The sequence below is a fragment of the Bombyx mandarina genome, chromosome 16 (genome assembly GCF_030267445.1).
Source record: "Bombyx mandarina strain Sakado chromosome 16, ASM3026744v2".
Taxonomy (NCBI): Eukaryota; Metazoa; Arthropoda; class Insecta; order Lepidoptera; family Bombycidae; genus Bombyx; species Bombyx mandarina.
In genome coordinates, this window is record NC_143222.1 from 1,672,257 (window position 1) to 1,694,086 (window position 21,830).

The window sequence follows — 21,830 nt, forward strand, 5'->3', positions numbered from 1 at the left end:
AACGTTAAGGTAATGTATGAAATATTATATTATTTTCCGGTATAAAGCTTAGCTAAGTAATTTATACAATTCCTAGGTATTGTATAGAATACCTGCTGGTCCACCGGCAAAGTGTAAAATAACTATATTTGGGCCTATATTTATCAATGTTATGTAAGTAAGTAAGTACAAGGGTATAAAATGACAAGACAAAAATAACACATTAGATTTGCTTAAAATCAACTTTATTAAAATTAACAATTAGTAAGTAGTTAGTTCTGATTTAAAACAATTTTTATTCAAAGGTAGGTATTTAAAGTAAAATCACAATCAAATAACATTCAACTTAAAATTCTTCTGGGCTAACAAACATATAATCTAATTTACTCATAAGTAATCAGTTAAAAAGTTTAGGCAACAAAACAATTCTGTAAAAATAGGAAGTCGATCTACTGGCTTCTCAGAATACAGTAAGAAAAATTTATTTTATTATTTTTACATGAAGGACTATTGAGACATTTTGAAGTGCATAAAATCTTACTTTTAAGACATGAACACTTAACAAGTCGCAACACGTTTACTGCCAGCCCGCACTCCCCCTTCCCTGCTATCGTAGCCCATTGAGTTTCTCGTCGGATCTTCTCAGTGGGTCGCGTTTCCGATCCGGTGGTACATTCTGCGAAGCACTGCTCTTACTAGAGCAGTGTTAGCAACACTCCGATTTGAGCCCCGTGAGCTCACCTACACACGTTAGGGTGAAGCTGAAATAGCCTCTTAAAGCTATCAGCATAGGTAGGAAAAAAAAACCTGCTATCGTTTTTTACACACTTTGCCGGCAGCGCATTCGGTATTGTATAGAGTGCATCTCTCTCTCTCTCTCTCTCTTCGATCGGTTCCTCACTGCTGAGGATCGTGACTCCGTTCGGTTCCGTCAACCAGCTGTCTCTATCGATCCTGTTTTGTAGCTTGGTGGAGAGCGCCGCTGACAGGTACCCTCAATTCCTCCGCTATTTGGTCCGACCATCGTTTGGGACCTCTAACCCTTAGGCCTTTTTCTCTCTATTTTACCGGTCACCACAAGGCGCTCAAAATTGCTGGTATCCCTGCGTGCAGCATGACCAAAATACCGCAATATTCTTTGTAGGCAGGTTGTGGACAGACGTTGAGTCTTTTCTATTTTGCTGCCTGAGAATAGAGATGTTGGTGCAGCGGGCCGTCCATGGTATTCGGTAGCATACGTCGCGTCGCCAGCACCACATCTCAAAAGCGTAGATTCTCTGCCTATCTGCGGCTTTGAGTATCTAGAATGAATAGAATGCCTAGGCAGCGTATAAAATGAAAAATATTTCATACATTACCTTAACGTTTTAGGTATTCTATACATTGTCTAGGTATTGTATAGAATACCGTATTATACAGATTGCCGGTAACATATATATTGATCGCGGAGTGATCACTTTTCCATTTTAAAAGGTGTTGTGGGATTGACGTTGGCACTTTATTCTCAAGGCAAACAGCATGCACGTTGTGTACCTACCCAATGGGCTTTGGTAGCATCACAACGTGTGGGCTTTCAACTCGTCATCCCACCGCTACCTAATAAAAGTCTCAATAACATTAAGAGTTCTTCTGTTGGTAAAAATCAAAATGAATTTAGAAAAGAATTATCAGTGTAGGTAGTGATAACGTGAATCAATCTGTTAACGGTACGTTTCCATTAATTTGATCATAATATACAAAGGCGCCATTCAGTCGCTGCGTAATTATAAGATTGGTTCTGTGTAGGTACATATACGTGTTTCGTAACATTATGATTTTCGTGTTTTAGACCAGGGATCCTCAAACTGTGCGACGGCATTGGCGTGTACCAAATTTTACGTTAGTATAATATAGGTCCAAATAATATAATACTTTTTACATAGTATTGTAGGTAAATAGGTTTTAAACTAATTTTTTTCTTTGTGCGCAGTCAAATTTTGATCTCGTTAAAAGTGTACCGCGACAAGAAAAGTTTGAGAATCACTGTTTTAGATTAATTAGTTAGAGGGCATCCATTCATTACGAGAGCTCAAAATGGTGGTTTCTAGAAAGTTCTCATCGCTTCTCCTTGTTCATTGAAAATCTCACGGAAATTACGTATTTAATTGAAGCAATATCTTGTTGATATGGCCAAATGTAGGCACGCACGGGTAGGTACCACGATCTGACCAATTTCTGCCGCGAGACAGAGATGTTCACTTATTAATGAAAAATGAAATCATAAAAATATATGTAGGTATCTCGTATAGGTATAGGCACATTTCCTGTCACTGTAATTTGTTGACATAACCTTATTATTTATCTACGTCATAAATATTTAAGCATTAAAAAAAAAGTAATAATTTACGTTTTGTTTTTTTAAATCATATCAACAATCTAGTGTGTACTTATAACATATAATTTTGTTTAACTTTGATTTAGGCCGTCGAAATTTCTCGGCGACAAAATAATCTATTAAGCACTATCTATATTTAAATATTATTAATAAATTATGTCAATAATACAAAAGCAGCAAAGTTATTACGATGTTTGTTAACAATATTCTACAGAGTTATACATGAAAAGCGATTTAACACTACTTCGAATAATGTATCGTCCCACAGCAGTTGCAAGTGTTGCAACATTGTCTATCTATCTACAGATGTGCACACAACACCGCATATTCTATTAGAGCACCTGCCCCACCTGGCTGTGCTAAAACCAGTTATTAAAAAAAATACTTTAAGTTTATTCTATACAATACGAACGACAAAATGGTCTTGAAAAACCCGACGATGTTAGTTTTGGCAATGCTAGCTAAAGGAGCCTCTGAAATTCTTCCCCGGGGTGTCTTATTTCGTAAAAAAAAAGGGAAACCTGAAAAGACGCCATGGGAGCGAAACGTAATGTTAATAACTCACGCCTAAATCACAAGCAAAAATCTTATTCGTTTGCCTGTCTTAAACAAACTCAGATTTGTTTATATTTTACGATAGGTACATTTATTTGGATAATTTATACGCTTGATACATTATGTAGGTTAGCTCTGAATCGTGTCTAGGACTAGGCTGCTACACTCGCCACTCAGTCAGGTACCTATCGAAGGGATTTCGCCGACTTTCGTAATCTTGTGGAAACTTGGGCCCGACGAATGCCGCGACGAGCTGGCAACGTCGCACGCTCGACCGACGACCTCGTGTTATCGCCACCCGCGGTGACGCGTTACACTGAAAAGGTCACCACTCGCTGCGACGCTTGCCACCGTCCTCCGCTGTCTTTGCCATCTAAACAATCACTGTTTCGACATAGAACACCATAAGCACACCTTCAAAAAGTATTATCTTGCGACGTGGTACTTTTGTGTGGCATCTCGCTCGCGTTCCCCCTCCGCGCGGCTCCGCCTCCCCGGCTCAAGCGCCACCGCGCGGCCGGACCGCGCAACTTACACGTCGACTATACAGCGTTGCCATTCCGTATCTATAATTTTGCTGCACGTAAATTTTCGAGCAAAACAGTTCAATGGACTTTTCGAAAACTACGAAAACGCGTCGTCAAACTTAAAAAGTTATGTGTAACTCAGGGTATTTTAGGTGAATGTGTATAACTAGTAGTTTTTGTTCTATTTGTGTTATTCTAGTGTTCGTTTCGTGTCGGTGCTTGTTGTCCGTGAACAAAGTCCCGTTCGGAGCATCAACTAAGTTTTTCCATTAAAAGGTGAGTTTTATAATGTTTCCGACTATGGCTAGATGTCATATACGTTTATTGGCATTATGAGAATGAGTTTATAAGTTTCTAATTTATTTGTTTCGAATGACACAATAATTTCGATTCAGTCAAAATAAACTGCGTAAAATAGCATGTTGAGTGGTTTTCTCTCGAACCTTGGGCTAGTTGGGTTATATAAAAGCGTGTGAACGTCGCGCTGATGCACGTGCTGAGGACATCTCTTATGTAAGCATAACGATAAGCCTAACGTGATAGTGCGGTGGTTTGTTGGTATTTTCGTCCGTAAATGCCCTTTGGCCACAAGTTAAAATAGCGCATGCATCCGTCACAGAGTGCCAGGTCGCTCATGGTGGCGCGGTGAATGACCAACCTCGATCGAACACCGCATCAAAAAATAATCGTGTTTCAGTCCTGTATCTTTTCACGCCATAAAAGTATGTCGAAGAACCGGTTTTGTTGGAATTGCGTTTTAAACGAATGTAAACTGCGTAGATCGAAAAGACATCGTCGTTAATTGTCGTTCACATTAATAATTCAATCAAATTACCTACCCTCCTACCTACCTGCGTGAGTGCGTCGAAAACAAATTCTAGAACATTTGGAAACAGAGCGTGGAACACGCTATTGTTCCTTATACTTGCAAAGATCTTGACTATTCCTAAGTTACAATGTAATAATTCCTTCATTTTTAAGTTAAAATACACACTCAGACTCAAAATTTGTAAAATAATTAATTTTCTTTAAAATGCTGACCTGACCCTGACCACGTTTTCCTTACTCATATATGCAGATAGAAAACTTAAATGGAACATTATTCAGTATTAATATCGTTAAAAGTAATGGTAGTAACCTACTAATGTTAGGGATCTTACTAATTTCTACCATGAAGCAATCACGCTTTCAAAGGACAATACGATACCAATTAAAAATTTCAAAATAGAATCAATTTCATACAAAGCTCATTAAGGCTTGGTGGAGTGACGATCTATCCAGGATGGGTGGTAAGAGCTGGGGATGAGAGAAGCCGAGAATCGTGATCAGTGCCGTGAAATTGGAGAGGCCTATTTCCAGAGGTGGACTGCTATAGGTTGATGATGGTGATGATGATGAGCTATTTCATTAGTACCTAACACGAGTCACGCCGTAGCCCGAGTTCTGTTTAACTCGTTTATCTGTTCCTGAAACCCATAAAAGAAAATTCTATTCTTGAGGCCATTGAATGTGATAAATTATGTGATACCTAATATTCAGTGTTACTCCATAAAACCATCGAGTGAGATTAGCTAACCGAAATTATTTTTTGATACATTTTCGTACTTACAATAAAGGCCAGTAAAAGCGACATAAACTAGAAATGACGTGACTCCATTCATGATCGACTCGGTTTTTTGGAAATTTAGCCCTAAAAAACACAAGGCGGGCAGTAAAAACATAAAAACCTTTTTTAAAATAAAATATTTAAAAAAATATAATTAAAAAAAAAATATCCTTTATTTCCATACGTAAAAATAACACACAAAATATGCGTTGATTAAAATAGTTAAAATAGTAAACCTTGAGGAGTATTGTGCTTCAATTCTCGGAACTTGATTGTTCAATCTCATATCATAATTGATAAAAATATTTAACAAACTAAAAATCATGAAATTTTCGATAATAATATGTATTCTTGATGATGAGATGCCCGATGTACTCGTATCGACCGATGCAACTATGCTGGTGTTCAAATATCGCAGGATTCCAACTTTTCTATTGAAATAATGCTTGACTGACAAGATTGACTGACTGACTGACTTGACTCGTGCGTGATATTCACCAATGATTTCCACGATGTAGGAATAACATCGTATAGTAAAAATGTAACCCGTAAACAAAAATTGCGTGGTTACTATACAACTGAGATACACACCTCAAGCCTCAAGGCGGGTGGTGATGTCTATGGGCTCCGGTAACCACTATGCGGGCCGTGAGCTAATTCACTTGTCTAAGCAATAATAATAAAACAACAAGAGTACTTTAAAAAAGTCGTAACGGTAGATATAAAAGTCTCTAGACTCACCTCTTTAGTTGCTCCAGCGAAAAGTTTCGCGGTTATAGCCTGCGGTTTAAAGTGCTTTGTACCACAAGTTCTTGATTTTGAAGTTAGGCACTTACGTTATCATCTCAATATTAATGATGAAAATTATTCCAAAACGCAATGTTCAAAAAAAAAACAAATTGATTCTAGAAATAATGCATTAAAAAATCGTTTTAATTCACCTGTCAAAATGATCGCAGCTGTCAAATGACGTCACGTTTTTTTTAAATATATTAGTCCAATGGTTCGTGAACGCACGAATTGTAGATGATAATGTTGCATGATGTCATAAAACGTTAGACGACGGCTTCCAGCGAGCGAGACATCGAATTCAAGAATATTTTCTTAAAATTAATTCGTGTTAATAGGTATTAAGAATTGTTTAAAAAATTACTCATCACTAGTGTTCGTGAGTTATATGTGACGTTTTTACAATTACGGGTTCTTTAATACGAAATTTTATTTATACCATACGACACAAAGCCAGGGCGTCTCACGCGAAAAATCTGTATCTATCTATCTATCTATAAACCAATAATAACTTATATCACAATTCCTTTTCCTCTACTTTATTCCTATGTTGAAACGTGGAGGTAGAGGTGTCCTGAGTCCGCACCGATTAGTAACAACCTTCTAGTTTTTGTCGTGAAAAGCCTAGAATCTTCCTTGAGATGCCCTTGAATCTTCAACTTAACAAAATCTATTTCGAAATTCTCGAAAGAACTATGAACCGACTATCGAACTATTTTAAACCGATTTTTAAAAAAGCGGAGGTTGTCGATTTGGTTGTGTTTTTTTGTTTAGTTTATCTTGGAACTGATTTTGATGATTCTTGGTCCTGTGGTCCCATTTAAATTTTATCAAAATCTGGCTAAATAGTTTTTGAGTTATCCTTAAACCTTTGAGTTTGAGCCGTCGATAAATCAACTCTCTATTAATGCGTATAAAGTGCGGATGAATATATTTTATATTCGTTGGCGATAAGACCGTCCATTAGAAAATAACCAATTCCCTTAACTCAGTTTGATTAAAGTTCATAATATCAGAAATTAACGAAACAATCTAACTGACGAACACTGTCTGTGCTGTACGATCAGTCGTTACGATATTCTTGCACACTTTTAAATCATACGATAAATCGTTAAGTATTTTTTGTTTACACATTACCCTACGTACCTTTTACTCCTAGAAAGGCTGTCGGTAAAACCAAAATAACTCCCGAGCACTATATCGGAAATACAATACTGGTAAAAATATAAGCGTGTCTTCTATACTAATATTATAAAGAGGAAAGATTTGTTTGTTTGTTTCGAATAGGCTCCGAAACTACTGGACCGATTTGAAAAATTCTTTTTCCATTAGAAGCCGACATTGTCCCTGATGAACATAGGCTACTTTTTTTAATTTTTTTTTTTTTTTTTGTTTCATATGTGTTTTAATGTTTCCGAAGCGAAGCGAGGGCGGGTCGCTATTTAGATATACAAACGTTGTAATCAGTGGACCTGTGTGCTTAATGCGAGTTTTTTAACGTTCTCGATAGCGTAAAAATTAACTCAAATTTGTATGCAGTTGGAACAACACCCCTAGCAGCAAACGTAGGCAAACGTTCCAACTCCATACAATTTTTTATCTTTTACGCTATAGAGAACGTTAAAAAACTCGCACTGAGCACACTGTTCCAATATCCCGCATGGACGTCGGAAATTCCCGGGGCACAACCAAGCCGCCGCTTTCTTGTTTTCAATACGCAATGGGATGACCTACTGACATAATTAAGATCGTTACGGGGACTTTGCTGGCGGCGGCCCGAGCCCTATTCCGTGTACATGTCGTACGATGTTTCCAGCCAGAAGGTTCTGGAAAGAATCGCTTGAGTTTTCCACGTGACTTTTACTATAAATGTTAAGGAATATACGCAGCAATACAAGGTCTCTATCTAAGTCTTAAGTAATCTAGTAACCTCGAGGGGTTATTCTAGATTCACCGAACTAGTAGGTGAGCTCACGGGGCTCAAACCTGACGACGTTGCTAACACGTAACCTAGCAAGAGCCGTGCTTCGCAGAATCTACACCCCCAGATCGGAAACGCGACCCACTGAGAAGATCCGGCGAGAAACTCAGTGGGCTTGGGAGCTTCTAACTGATAACTCAACTAATGGAATGTTCTAGATTATACGTACACACAGGTTAAATATAAAATGCTTTCCACGGTAAATTGTTCGTTGAATTTATATTTAGCTTGACACAGCTTAATCGGAATCGACCGTTGAGAATTTGTTTCAATATTTTACTTTAATACCATACAGTAGATGATAATGGATTTTTAATGTCACCACTCAAGTCGAGACTGTGGCCGCACACGTAAGCAAGGCCGTTCTTCTTTATGTCGATGGAATTAAATGAATTCACTATACGTGTCATCATGTCTACTAAAATAGCACTATTCCATAATTTTAAATGGGTGTAGTAACAGGCAAGCAAGAGATTCGGGTATAGGCAACAGCGTTCTTTGAGTATCTGCGATCGCCAGCTCTATCTGTGGTGGTAGGCCTTCATTGGTAGTCTAAAAGGCTATTCCCAAATACCCTATGTCTGGTAAGTGACCTCACGACTTGAGACAGTAAGTATCCTAACACTGGTCGTGAGGAAGAGCAGTTCTTCGCAGAATCTACCGTTTGATCTAAATTGAAATCCACTGACAAGATCCGCCGAGAAAAGCCAATGGCACCGTTTGGTTAGGACTATTCTGTAATTTTTTACACCGATGCAGTACGTAAACACGACTTCAAACTCACGTCTCGAAGTGTCTCGAAGGCTCCTGTGACCAGGTTAATACGAGATCGGTCGAGATCAACTCGTTTAAGCCCATAAAAACCTATCAGACAATAATTACCACGGTATTATTTAACGGGATCTTAACATTTCATGAATTCCCGGTATTTTGCGCTTACAAACGCCATGATCTCGGCTGGACTGAAAACTGTGAGCGTGATTTTAGGACCAGACACATTTCAAGTCCGTATTTGGGTGCTAGCACAGAAACAACGACATACATTAACTGTATCGGCAGTTCGTATATTATAGCCATTGTACATAAACTGAGACCTTAGAACTGATATCTCAAGGTGGGTGGCGCATTTACATCCTAGATGTCTACTGGCTCCAATAACCACTTAACACCAGGTGGGCTGCGAGCTCGTCCACCCATCTAAGCAATAAATATTAAAATAATTAACAGTGTAAAGTTACGTGGTAAGTGAACGTTTGTATGTTTGTTCGCAGGTTGCCGGTGCAGTGTGGTGCGGTGTTGTTGTGTGTGTCAGTGTGTGTGTGTGTCGAGGCGAGAGGGCGCGCGAGATGGCGCGTAGCTAGCGATCTGCATCGTGCAGGCATGCGCGCCGCCTAGCCATGCCACCGGCCCGACGCCAATGGCGCAGTACTCACAAAGGACACAGCCAATGCACAGGTACCATTCACCATAAACACATCAACTATACCTCGTTTCTATATAAGCTCTAAGTTTTGGATACGATTGGCAATTATGGTTCAGGTGTTTTAGTGTAAGTCAGGGGCTCCCAAACTTATTTTGTCTACTACCCACTTTGAGAATAAATTATTATTTAGCGCCCCCCATTTTTTAACCTACTTAAAAACCACTATAGCGAGAGCTCAGTCGGTGTCTAAGAGTCCTGCTAAATGAAATTACAAATCGTCTACCAAACCTCTACACAACACCCCCATTTTTTTTTCTGGGTCTCTTACCCTTTAGGCCTGCAGCGCCCACAAGAGGGCATTATCGCCCACTTTGAGAAAGGCTGGTGTAAGTCAACTTGGGCCTAGGTACATATAAAATGATCGCACGAACAGTGCGTCTGCGACCATTACTGGGGCGCGATGCTCAAAAAAAAACAATTGTCATTCGACATGTCCTTGACGCATACCAATGTATACCCAATAGCAAGCAAGCGCTATGTTGTTCGAATGTTGAACAAACATTTCTAATAAATAAAACTGCTATCGTCAAACATTCCATTATAATTCCTTATAATTATTTCCTTATAAGGAATCTTGCGTATTAGGCATAATTAATATCTATTTCTGAACAATTACCGGACCGTTGGCGTGACACTTAAGTTGAAATTGATCACACCTTGGATCTGAACACGATTCCACAACATATTCCGAAAGCATTTTTTTCTTTCTTTAAACACATAACTAGGCTTAATATCGCAAGGGCATCATCATTTTCCATCCTGGATGACATGTTTCTTTCGTAAGCTTCTGCGGAGAACTGACGATTGACGCCGATATCGGAGGCGTGTGGAGACACTAGGAACGATCGATTTATCTGCACAGTCTGAAATAGTAACGCTATATCGTTACGTGTGTAGCCGGCTTAAGGCCACTACAGCTACGCCGGGTCGGGTAGGTGAGCTCACGGGCTCAACCCGAAGAAACTCCCTTAGCTCGAAAGCAGTCCAATATTTTTTACATGAAAGATTAACGAAGATCGTTTTACCCTTGCTGTTAATAAGAGGATAGGATAATTATTAATAGGATCGTCGAAAAATTCATGCCTATCTAATAATCTTTAACCGTTTCCTTCCAGATTCCATAACTGTAAACCCCACAAGTTCCCAAAACCTGTACCACAACTCTGGAACTTATATTTCTGATCGCCTAATTACACTAGCTCGTAATATCGTAAAGGATAGTGTATAGTAACGTAATAAAACTGTTTAGTCAAGAGAATGTGTCATTTAAAGATACTTATTTTTATATAATACTAGCGACCCGCCCTCGCTTCGCTTTGGAAACATTAAATTGTATTATTGATAGCTGAATCCCACGATGTTACCCGCGGTTATTGTCGTACCGCAAGGGACGCCGCGGGGCGAAGCTAGTCTAAAAAAGTAGCCTAAGGTACTCGTTATATCATCAGCTACCTATCAGTAAGTCTCGTCACGATCAAAGATTAGCCGGAATAAACAGACAGAGACAAACAAAAATAAAAATAAAAACATGGCATATGTACTATGGTAATATATACGTACGCATTTAGTAAAAAGTAATTATTTTATTATTACAAACAGACACTCCAATTTTATTTATTTGTATAGACAATAAAAGCGATATGAAGTCTTTCAAAACATTTCAATTTGGAAGAATGATGTTCCTTCCTTCCTTCGTTAAATACAGCGACACACTAAAGGCATAGTCGCATCTGTACATATGTCAAGCACGAAAATCTATTGAATCCGTAATGTAAATGCATCGAGTCCTCGATACGAAAACGGATCGTTACATTAGACGGCAGTACTCGATAGCCAGATAGCCTTCGAGATTTACGTGACCGCATGTCAAAACAGTTTTCGTGCTCTCGATTATGAGTTTCGAGTTTCGAGAACGCGACGGCTCGATTGCAAAACGATAGTAAGTTCATTCGGGCTGCTGAATTTTACAGCTATGACGTCACTATAGGGCGCAGGTCTGTGTGTCAGGCAAAGCGACGATGATGATGGTCACTCAAGCAGTGGGATGATTGGAATCGGCAAACTCGAAGATTTGGATTATAAATTAATATTTAAAAATTCCTGCCTTTTTTTACTGACTTTACCTATTTTTTTCGATGCGATATTTTAGCTATGACGTCACAATATGGCGCAGGTCCGTGCACATTCTCATTTGAAACGCATTATATCTTTGAGAGTTTCTTAATGTGTAAATGATATTCATTATAACGTGAGAGTCTAGGATAAAGTTTCATTTTATGATGAGAGCTGGTAACACAGAGTTATCGAGAGAATTAAGTCTGTCGGTTTTCTTAGCATGAGAATTTACCGAGATTGTGCGATAGACATTGTAAGTGCTAGCTAGGGTTTATTTTTATTCCTTAGATGTGTTGACGAGCTCACAGCCCACCTAGTGTCTTGACGGTTACTGGGGCCCATAGACATCTACAACGTAAAAGCGTCACCTACCTTGAGATATAAGTTCTAAGATCTCAGTATAGTTACAATGGTACCTACCCGTGCGGACTCTCAAGAGGTCCCACCACCAGTAATTACGCAAATTACAATTTTACGAGTTTGATTTTTATTACACGATGTTATTCCTTCACCGTGGAAGAAACTCTTTTTATAGCCGGTAGGGGCGCTGTTTCAATCCTATATAATTTTTTTTTCGGTACCGATACGAATACTATCGATAGTCATTCGTGCTCGCCCCTCTGGATCCGAAATGGAATGAAACAGATGGCTCAGTAACCCTTATCACACGCGGCGCTGTCACGAGCGACCCACGCTACGTTGGTTCGCCGCATCCAACGGCGAGGTTGGGTAGGGTACGAAGGTGACTCCGACTCCCACTAGTGATGCTACGGGTGGTAAAAAAACAGTGACAAATAAAATCTATTTCGAAATTCTAACGAAACTAACTATGAAGCGACAATCGAACTATTTTTAACCGAGTTAAAAAAAGGCGGAGGTTGTCGATTTGGTTGTATTTTTTGTTTAGTTTACCTTGGAACTAATTTTGATGATTCCTGCTCAGATGGTCCTATTTAAATTTTATCAAAATCTGGTTAAGTAGTTTTTAGTTATCCTTAATCCTTTCAGTGCAAGTCGTCGATAGATCGACTCTGTATTGATGCGTATAAAGTGCGGAGCGTCTGAATAGCGACTTTTTGCAGTTTCATTATAGCTAATAGGTATTGTCCTGTACGGACGTGTCTTCGCGCGCTTGTATAACTTTTTTAATAAGTAAATAACATTTATAAATAACCATTAAAAATTATTTTGCTGTGAATTTAACATTGATTTTTGTATTGTTTTTAAGTTGCACGACATCTGAAAATCCTAATTTGTAACATTCAATATTTATAAGGTCTCTCCCGTGGCCTCTTTGTTTATTATTCACAATTGGAATTTGTAGACTGCAGCTCCATTGTGAAAGTTCATTGTAAGAGGAATCCGTTACCAGGAATAACGTATGTTCCCAGAATACCGTCTGCCTCTTGTCTAAGAGACAGATCAATATGAGGCCGTCAGCGCAAAAGTGGCCATAGCCTACCTGAGTTAGTATGGAGATAATGGGGTTTGAATTAACTTTTACAACTGCTTCGTAGGTAAAAATAATATGCGCAAAAAGATTTTTTAAAAAGTCAATTTTTTTTATGAATGACGGATTACTGGTGGCCCGAAGGTCTTTCCAGATTCACCAGGACAGGTGGGCGAGCAAAGGCTCAGCCAAGAGGGGTGGGATTTGCTAAAACCTGCCCGGGCGCCTCCAAAGGTTACCTAACAACTCAAGGGCAGCTGCTTCGGGAATGAATCTACTATCGCATTGGAATCGCGACTCGCTGAGAAGATCCAACGAGAAATTCGGCGGGCTGATGCAGGGGTTAGATTGCACGTCGAACTCTTTGCCGAGTTCGACGAGTAGGGTTATCAGACAAAGTCATCTGTTTATCTATGGGCGAAACTAGGGATAGGCCAGTTTTGCATCAAATTTTTTTATGTTTTGTTAGGGGTATTTACTGTCAGTAGTGCCGTAATTGAAGTGGTTTTTAAGGTCTTTTAAATAAATAGACGTTGATTATAAATTATTCTACTGTTAAATTGATAATTACCTTAATAAAATTGAGTCTGTGTCACTTAAAATAACTTTACACTGAAAATTTATCTGAGGGTTAATGTTGAATTTTTTTTATATATTACTAGCGGACCCGGCGAACTTTGTTGCGCCACACAGTTTGTTTTAAACACGTCAACTTCAAAATTCTACTATATTAACCATAGAATATATTACGTTTAGCTGTCAGTTGCGTTTTGTTATACCACATTTTATGTCACGTCCCACGGGAACGTGATAAAAAGTATCCTATGTCTTTCTCCTGGTTCTAAGCTACATCCTCACCAATTTTCAGCCAAATCAGTTCAGCCATTCTTGAGTTATAAATAGTGTAACTAAGACGACTTTCTTTTATATATATAGATTTGCTGTATTTTTTATTATTTGATATGTCGATTTTTTTATATTTTCAATAACACTAAAAGTGTGGTCATAGCCCTTTTCGGTGATCTTAAGCACGTCGTAGTTACTATCTATAAATATTTATATAATTTAGCTTACCGCGCTCTTCGGCTGTCTGGGACGCGACTTGACCCAATTAAAGTAGAAATTTCGATAAGTACCTATTCTCGGAACTAGAAATTACTTTCGTCACACTTTTAGAAACATAATATTACCGACGTCCATTTTAATTCATTTGCAGATGTAATGTATTATTATCTGTGAAATGGAATACAGTTTGTGTTTGGACTAGATATGACCAAACTATTTAGTTTAGTACGCATAAAAAGTATCATATGAATATACAATCTATTGCTGCAATAAATTCTAACAATGAACCTAGAACTAAAAACCTTAAAAAATAACAATAATAATAATGTAATAACTAAAATATATTATTACAAGGAGTCCCTTTAGGCAAAGTTCCGAAGATACTGGCAGCGTTCCCCTTTAGAATAGCTAGACTAATTCTTTGTCCAAGGTAGCTGCCAGCTCTTTGGTGTCCTGTAATATCGACTAACCTTTTTGCTATTTCCTTGAAAAACCTTACAGCGCTAGGACCTCACATGAATTCAAGTCGAAATTATCTTGTTTATTTTAAGTAATTAACAGCTAACGATTCACCTAGATTCTGTAAATACGTGCAGATTTATATTCAGCAGAGTTAAAGTTCAATGTTTTCCCACGAAACCAACTCTAAGCGCTCCGTAGGAAAGGTCAAATTCCTTCTTGGAATATGCAACTCAAACATACGCCTATTCGTTTCTGAAGAGGTTATATCGTTCAAAACTTTCACCTATAGTTGCACGAAACACTGCCCTCTGTTTTCTATTTGAAAACACAGCGCCAATGAAACAGTATATTGGTAAAACCACGTGGGCTTTATCGTAGAATGTTGTTTACGATAATCGGTACTTAGGTTAATCTATACATAAAAGTCCCTGTCTGTTTGCATGACTTACATAGACACCGAAACGCCTGGAGGGTTTTCGAAAAATTTTCGGGAAATCCTCGGTTTGGCCTGGCGCCTGATTCAATGAAGTTTACCGACGTTCGGATCTAAATTAAATCAACGATCGGTAAAGAAGACCGGGTTTGACTAAATGCTCAATAAATATAGACAAATTTAACCTATATATTTATTTTCGTTGTGGATATAGGGCAATATAGAGGGTAGTTGAATATAAATAAATTATCTTTGAAATTCAGTACAGGTAACACTGTAGATAATATATGTTCGTTCATTATCGTAGAAGTACCGCGTTATAAAAGGGTTCTGGGGAAGTTTTCATTTCGTGTTACAGTGGAACCGTGTTGTGAAATACCGTGTTATAAGAGGGGTTACCTGTACTCTGAATTTAGATTTTTACATGGCTACTTCAGTGTTTTTTTTTCTTAAACAAACAGCGCGACACGATAACCCTCTTATCGTGGCCGCCTCAAATTACATACCTGACCCGGACCACCGGACAATACACCTGCCTCGCCCTAAATACCTCATTTCGGAACCTCCTGATCCGTTCTTGGAGCTTTCAGGCTTTCCAAGAACCGGTCACTGAACTCGTCGAATTAGACAAAGGGTTTGACGTACTGCTTAACCCATAGACAATCGTCTTACGAGTCGTCGTGGCCTAAAAGATAAGACGTCCGGTGCATTCGTGTGCAGCGATGCACCGGTGTTCGAATCCCGCAGGCCGGTACCAATTTTTCTAATGAAATACGTACTTTACAAATGTTCACGATTGACTTCCGCGGTGAAAGAATAACGTCGTGTAATAAAAATCAAACCCGCAAAATTATGATTTGCGTAATGACTGGTGGTAGGACCCCTTGTGAGTCCGCACGGGTAGGTACCATCACTCTGCCATTTCTGCCGTGAAGCAGTAATGCGTTTCGGTTTGAAAGGTGGGCCAGCCGTTGTAACTATACTAAGACCTTGAAACTTATATCTCAAGGTGGGTGGCGCATTTACGTTGTAGATGTCTATGGGCTCCAGTAACCACTTAACATCAGGTGGGCTGATAGCTCGTACACTCATAAAAAAAAACTTAGACACTACACAGAGTCTCGAGACAATCTCGGTTAGAAGCAACTTGACTTGTCTTGAATTTCATAAATTCTCATGTTTAGAAAACTGACAGACTTAATTCTCTCGATAACTCTGTGTTACCAGCTCTCATCATAAAATGTAACATTATCCTGTGTTCTCACGTTATAATGAACATCATTTACACATTAAGAAACTGTCAAAGATATAATGCGTTTCAAATAATAATGCCCACGGACCTGCGCCATATAGTGACGTCATAGCAGTCAAATCGAAAAAAAATTGTCCGTAAAAAAGGTAGGAATTTTTAAATATTAATTTATAATCCAAATCTTCGAGTGTGCCGATTCCACTTATCCCACTGCTTGAGTAGTCATCATCATTGTCGCCCATCCATAGTTTATAGGGCCCGACAGTGTTGCAGCTTTAATTTTTAAATTGATGATTTTTTTTATTTAATCTAAATTCATGTTTAATTTACCTCGACCAGTACTCAACATATCAAGAAAATTATATAAGTGTGTATGGTTGATGAAAACAAACATATTAATGGTCTTCATAATTAGGCAAAAAAAATCATGAAAAAATAGGAGATAAAAAAATTCAGTTGCTGTCCGTACTTTTTTTATCGAGCTTTAACAGATCAAGGTCATAGACGTGCACATTCTTATTTGAAAATATGCACTATACATTTGTAACGCCACAAAATATTTCTATGATGACAAAGCACATATAGTATTAAAACTATTATCATCAACACTTTATCCTTACCATATTAAATAAAAGTATATAATGATATTGGGTACTCCAGAATAAATAAACAATAAAAGACTTAATTGCGTTTTCTGTTATGTGTATAATGAGAAAACAACATTGAAGCCCTTAATTTAATAAAATTATTATATTTAACAAACTGAGCTTTCTTTTTACTGAATGTCAAACTTCACTGAATGACATTTATGAAAAATCCTTTTTATAAAACTTAAGAGTTTGGGACTATGAAGGTTTTGCTTTACAAGTATATATTATATTTTCATAATGCATTATAATATAAAGTAAGTATATGTATGTGTATATATTGTTTTGTATTATGTTTTTAATATGTATATATAATTATATATAATGTTTACTATATGCACGAGGTTTGTGTTCCTAATTCTTCTTTCCTTCTGCGGGCCTACTGGAAGAGATTTCAACATGAAATAACTAGTGTCCCTTGTACTCTGTATCCGTATTGTCGTGTTTCTTCTAACATCTGTGTGTACAAAATATATTAAATAAATAAATAAAATTTCATTAATATATACTAGCGATATACTTGTTGCTTGAATCAAATTCAAAATCTTTTTTTTTTATATATATAACGTATTATATAGTAAATAAAATATTTTTTATTTAATAAAATAATAACATTACTATCTGTCTTTGTCAAATAAAATCCTTTATTTTATAATGTCTCATAACTTACTCGGACTTATTGATAACAATGATCCTATACTGTCGTCATGCATAACATTTTTTATAATAAACAACGTGTTTTTTTTAAGATGTAAAGAATTTTTTTTTTTTTAATATTTAGTGTTGGTTGTAGTGATAAAGGGGTTTTTTTTTGTATGAAAATCAGAAGTATTATTACTAGTTTGCGAACAAAGTCACATGAAACAGCTTACAATTAATTATTTGTTTACTAAATATAATATTGGAAGATGTAATCATCGTTATTAAGTTTAGATAATAAGGTAAACCTTGAACTAATTCTAAATCAAAATAAAATATTTCATGTACATATTTTGCACTCAGCTGTGTTTCTATTATCGAAATATTTCTAGGATCTGTGCATTTTATGTTCCATAGATAATTCCTTTTAAATTATTTTTTTTCCTTCATAAATTGGTAGCTTTGACAGGCTATGCCAGCGTAAGTAGGTGTGCTCAAGGCGGTATTATTAGAGAACGTTGCTAACACTAGCCCTAGCAAGAGAAGTGCTTCGCAGAATCTACCACCGGATCGGAAACGCGACCCACTGAGAAGATCCGGCGAGAAAATCAGTGGGCTCTGTTTGTGGGTTAGTTTACACGCCGAACCCTTCGTCGCAAGCGACTGGTTCGACGAGTACGGCGACCGGTGCTTGAGGTACCTAAAAGCACCCAAAAGTGGATCGGTAGGATCCGAAATGACGTGAGATAATCCCTGACCATAGTGTATATTAATAATGGAACTGTCATGGCGTCTTCTCTGAACCGATCATTGCACGTGCTTGATAATACTAATTGTTTACTTGGTTACCGAGCCGAACATCCAATGTTTTTCAATCTCTGTGACCTTTCGAGAGATAAGATAGTAACGTGACTCACATTGTTGTCGGACTTCTCACCGGTGATACTGGTAACGCTAAGACATAAGTGACACTTTCACACACATGCGTTTTGGTAGTAAAAGTTCACTTTATGTTCAAAAGTACATAATATATAATGATATGGGGTGTTTCAGAATGAATAAACAATAAAGTATTTAATTGCATTTTCTGTGATATAATAAGAAAAGTAACATTTAAACCCTCAGACACAGCCCACTGAGTTTCTCGCCGGATCTTCTCAGTGGGTCGCGTTTCCGATCCGGTGGTAGATTCTGCGAAGCACGGCTCTTGCTAGGGTTCGTGTTAGCAACGTCGTCAGGCTTGAGTCCCGTGAGCTCACCTACTAGTTAAGGTTACGCTGATATAGCCTCTCAAGGCTCTTAGCTAGGTAGGAAAAAAAAACTTTTAAAACCCTTAATATCTCTTAAAATTAATATTAAAAATTAAACAGTATTAATAAACTATACAAAACTGAACTCTCTTTTTACTGAATGACGGATTTCACTGAATGACACTAAAGAAAAATCCTTTTTAAATATTAAACAATTTTAAATAATAAATTTGAGTTAACTTTTACGCTATCAAGAACGTTAAAAAGCTCGCACTAAGCACATTGGTTTTGAGGGCTTTCATGTTAGAAAATTTTCAAAATGATTAACTCCTTCATTTTCAATGTATTATTTTGAATTCTTATGTATTATGACTTTACACGAACATAAATAAAATACAATACGAAAACTGTTACAGATTTCCACGAGAAGGACATCACATATATATTTATATAAATTGTATACGATAATAATGTCGTATGTGAATTGCATATGCAATTTAACAACAGATTTTTCAACATCAACAATTATTTAAATTCAATTCAATTTGTGGCTAAATGTAACATTAAAGAAAACCGCAATAAATTAAATAAATACGATTTGACATTATTAATACAAATTCTAATAAAAGAGACCATCGAAGCCTGTTTGAAAGAAGTCGATTCGCAATATAGTATAGATTATAGAATAACACTTAATGTAAATAATATAATAATTTAAATAGTTGTGTTAAATAAAATATTACAAATATACATCCGCCACCGGAGTAGAGTTCATCCATACTACCTGGAGCCACTGCGGTCATCCACAGTGCGTTTCCAGAGGTCTTTTTTGCCACGTACCATGCGGCTATGGAATGAGCTCCCCTCCACGGTGTTTCCCGAGCGCTATGACATGTCCTTCTTCATAAACGAGGCTTGTGGAGAGTATTAAGCAGTAGGCAGCGGCTTTGCTCTGCTCCTGGCATTGCTGAAGTCCATGGGCGACGGTAACCACTCCACTCCACCATCAGGTGGGCCATACGCTCGTCTGCCTAAAAAGGCAATAAAAAAAAATAAAAATACATAGGTCAGATTATTTTCGGCTTTCGATGAAAACTACAAACTACAACGCGAAGGAAGCTTCTAGAACATTTTCGTCTCCAATTTTTATTAACCTACATGTGCGGGCTTACGATACGTCCTACCATAGTAATTATGCAACCTTTATTATTTTTGTTGACACGTTATTCCCATCACAAAGGTTGTGAATTCCCTATGATTTCTAAATTGTAAAACGGACGTATAAACACTATTATATCTATACGTGAAGCAAAAACTTTGTATCCCTTTTTACGAAAATTGCGCGGACGGAGGAGTATGAAATTTTACACACTTATAGAGAACATAGAGAAGAAGTGCACAGTGTTAATATTTTTTTTTAATAATGCATAAAAGGTACATTAAATCAATAAAGAAAACATTACACACACTACATACCATGTATTTGACGCACACACGCATGCATACTATTTATTGTCAAACTTTTGTTCTTGACGTCTGTGGTCAAATTGAGAATAGATTAAATATTATTTGTCTTTATTAATATTTTTTATAGTGTAGTCTTGGCGAAATTTGTGATTATAGAAGTATAAAATACAATCATAATAGTGTACAAACTTACAATTCCAATTAATTATAGTCGAATTTCGACTACTGCGGGACCTCTAGTACCTGTAAACACGCTTCAATAAATTTACTAAGAAAGCAAATATTGTCAGAAGAACACCCGCGTCTATGTTAAAAAGGCGCGTAAATAAGTTTCACTTCACGTGTAAAACCGAAACTGGATCGATCCGGTTACACGGATTGTTTATAATTACTTAGAATAGATTTCTCCGACGGCCATGACTCTCCGTACCTACTGTCAAACTGTCAAGGTTTCGTGTTCTTATTTCGAACATTTCTCTCTAGTTTATCGTCTACAATCTAAAAAGTCGTACGTGCGAGTTAGCTCAAATTCAAATTTGATTTTCGATTCATCGCGTTGAAATAATTTATTGGATTCTATTTATTCCGTTTACGACGTTTTGTTATTGAATTGATTCGAATGTTTCGTGTGTACAGGGACGCTTAAATTACACACAATGTTTTTTTTTTTTTTATTGCATCAAATGAGTTCTTATGTTCATTTGTATTTGTGTTTGAAATTAATTATAATTCATTTACACTAATCAAACATGGCTGGCTCGCTTTGATGGCCGATCTTCGATTTCGATCGCTCCCAAATCTGAAGTATGAAGATTTCCTAATAAATTCATTGATTGTGGTCCAGCCGTTTCGGAGTGTGTAGGGAACGTACACACACATACACCCACCGGCTTTTATATTGATAATGTGACATCTTGACACCTCAATGACAGCCGACATTTCTTTTAGTCATTGACAACCGGCCACAAACTGGTTATGTACTGTGTAGTAAGTCTACCTTTTTATTTATAATTAAAATCGTTCAAATTAAACATAAAATGTATGCGACAATGTATTGTCGAAATTGTTTTTACTACTATCTGTAAGTTGGCACTTATAAAAGAACATTTCTGTTCATGGCGCCGGTGTTCTTGCCAAGTTGGCATTTTATTGCTTAAAACTGTACTTACAGCTTACTATTCATGAATAATATTCGATATTATTGTGGAAATATAAAATCGAATTAAACAACTGAAATAATAATGGCGGGCTCACACCGTAAAACTGATTTTAATTACGTTTAAGACTCACGAGAATTGAAGAAACTACTAAAAAAACTACATAATAATATATATGTACTTAAATTGTTTGATGTTTTTGACAAATACTAATTTAAAACAAAAACAAAAGATCGAACGATTTCACGCTCCGTCTTGTTAATAAAATAATAAATAATTTCAATTTTCAAATAGCAAATATGATCTATAAAATAAAATAGCTAGAGGCTGTGTATTTTAATGGAGTTTTCATGAAATTACGGGTTTTTTGTTAGCGTCTCAGCGCTCCTCGACAGCTCACGGTCGGCGCCATTTTAAAATAATGATCCAAATGCGGTCTCTAGGCATGCGGGGTTGCCAAGTTTGAACAGGTTATTGTTTTAAGAAATAAATTATTTGGAAAACTTTACAAATATCATGTAAGAAAAATTTGAAACGTTTTTATTATTTGAATTTGCGTTAATTATAATATAAGCGATCGAAAATTAAGAACTGAACAA

The 21,830-nt window shown here is 37.1% G+C and overlaps 1 protein-coding gene across 2 annotated transcripts in view; it reads left to right on the forward strand.

Moving 5' to 3' along the window:
• The first annotated feature begins 213 nt into the window (after positions 1-213).
• The window catches only part of Smr (nuclear receptor corepressor smrter), a 172,027-nt gene continuing 150,410 nt past the window's right edge, over positions 214-21,830 (forward strand). For both annotated transcript variants that reach the window (XM_089733833.1, XM_089733834.1), the window contains exons 1-2: positions 214-3,711; positions 9,083-9,266. Coding sequence is in view for 1 of the 2 variants with exons in the window: in XM_089733834.1 (XP_089589960.1) it covers positions 9,229-9,266 (38 nt within the window). In the remaining variant the exon portion in view is untranslated. The remainder of the gene's footprint in view (positions 3,712-9,082; positions 9,267-21,830) is intronic.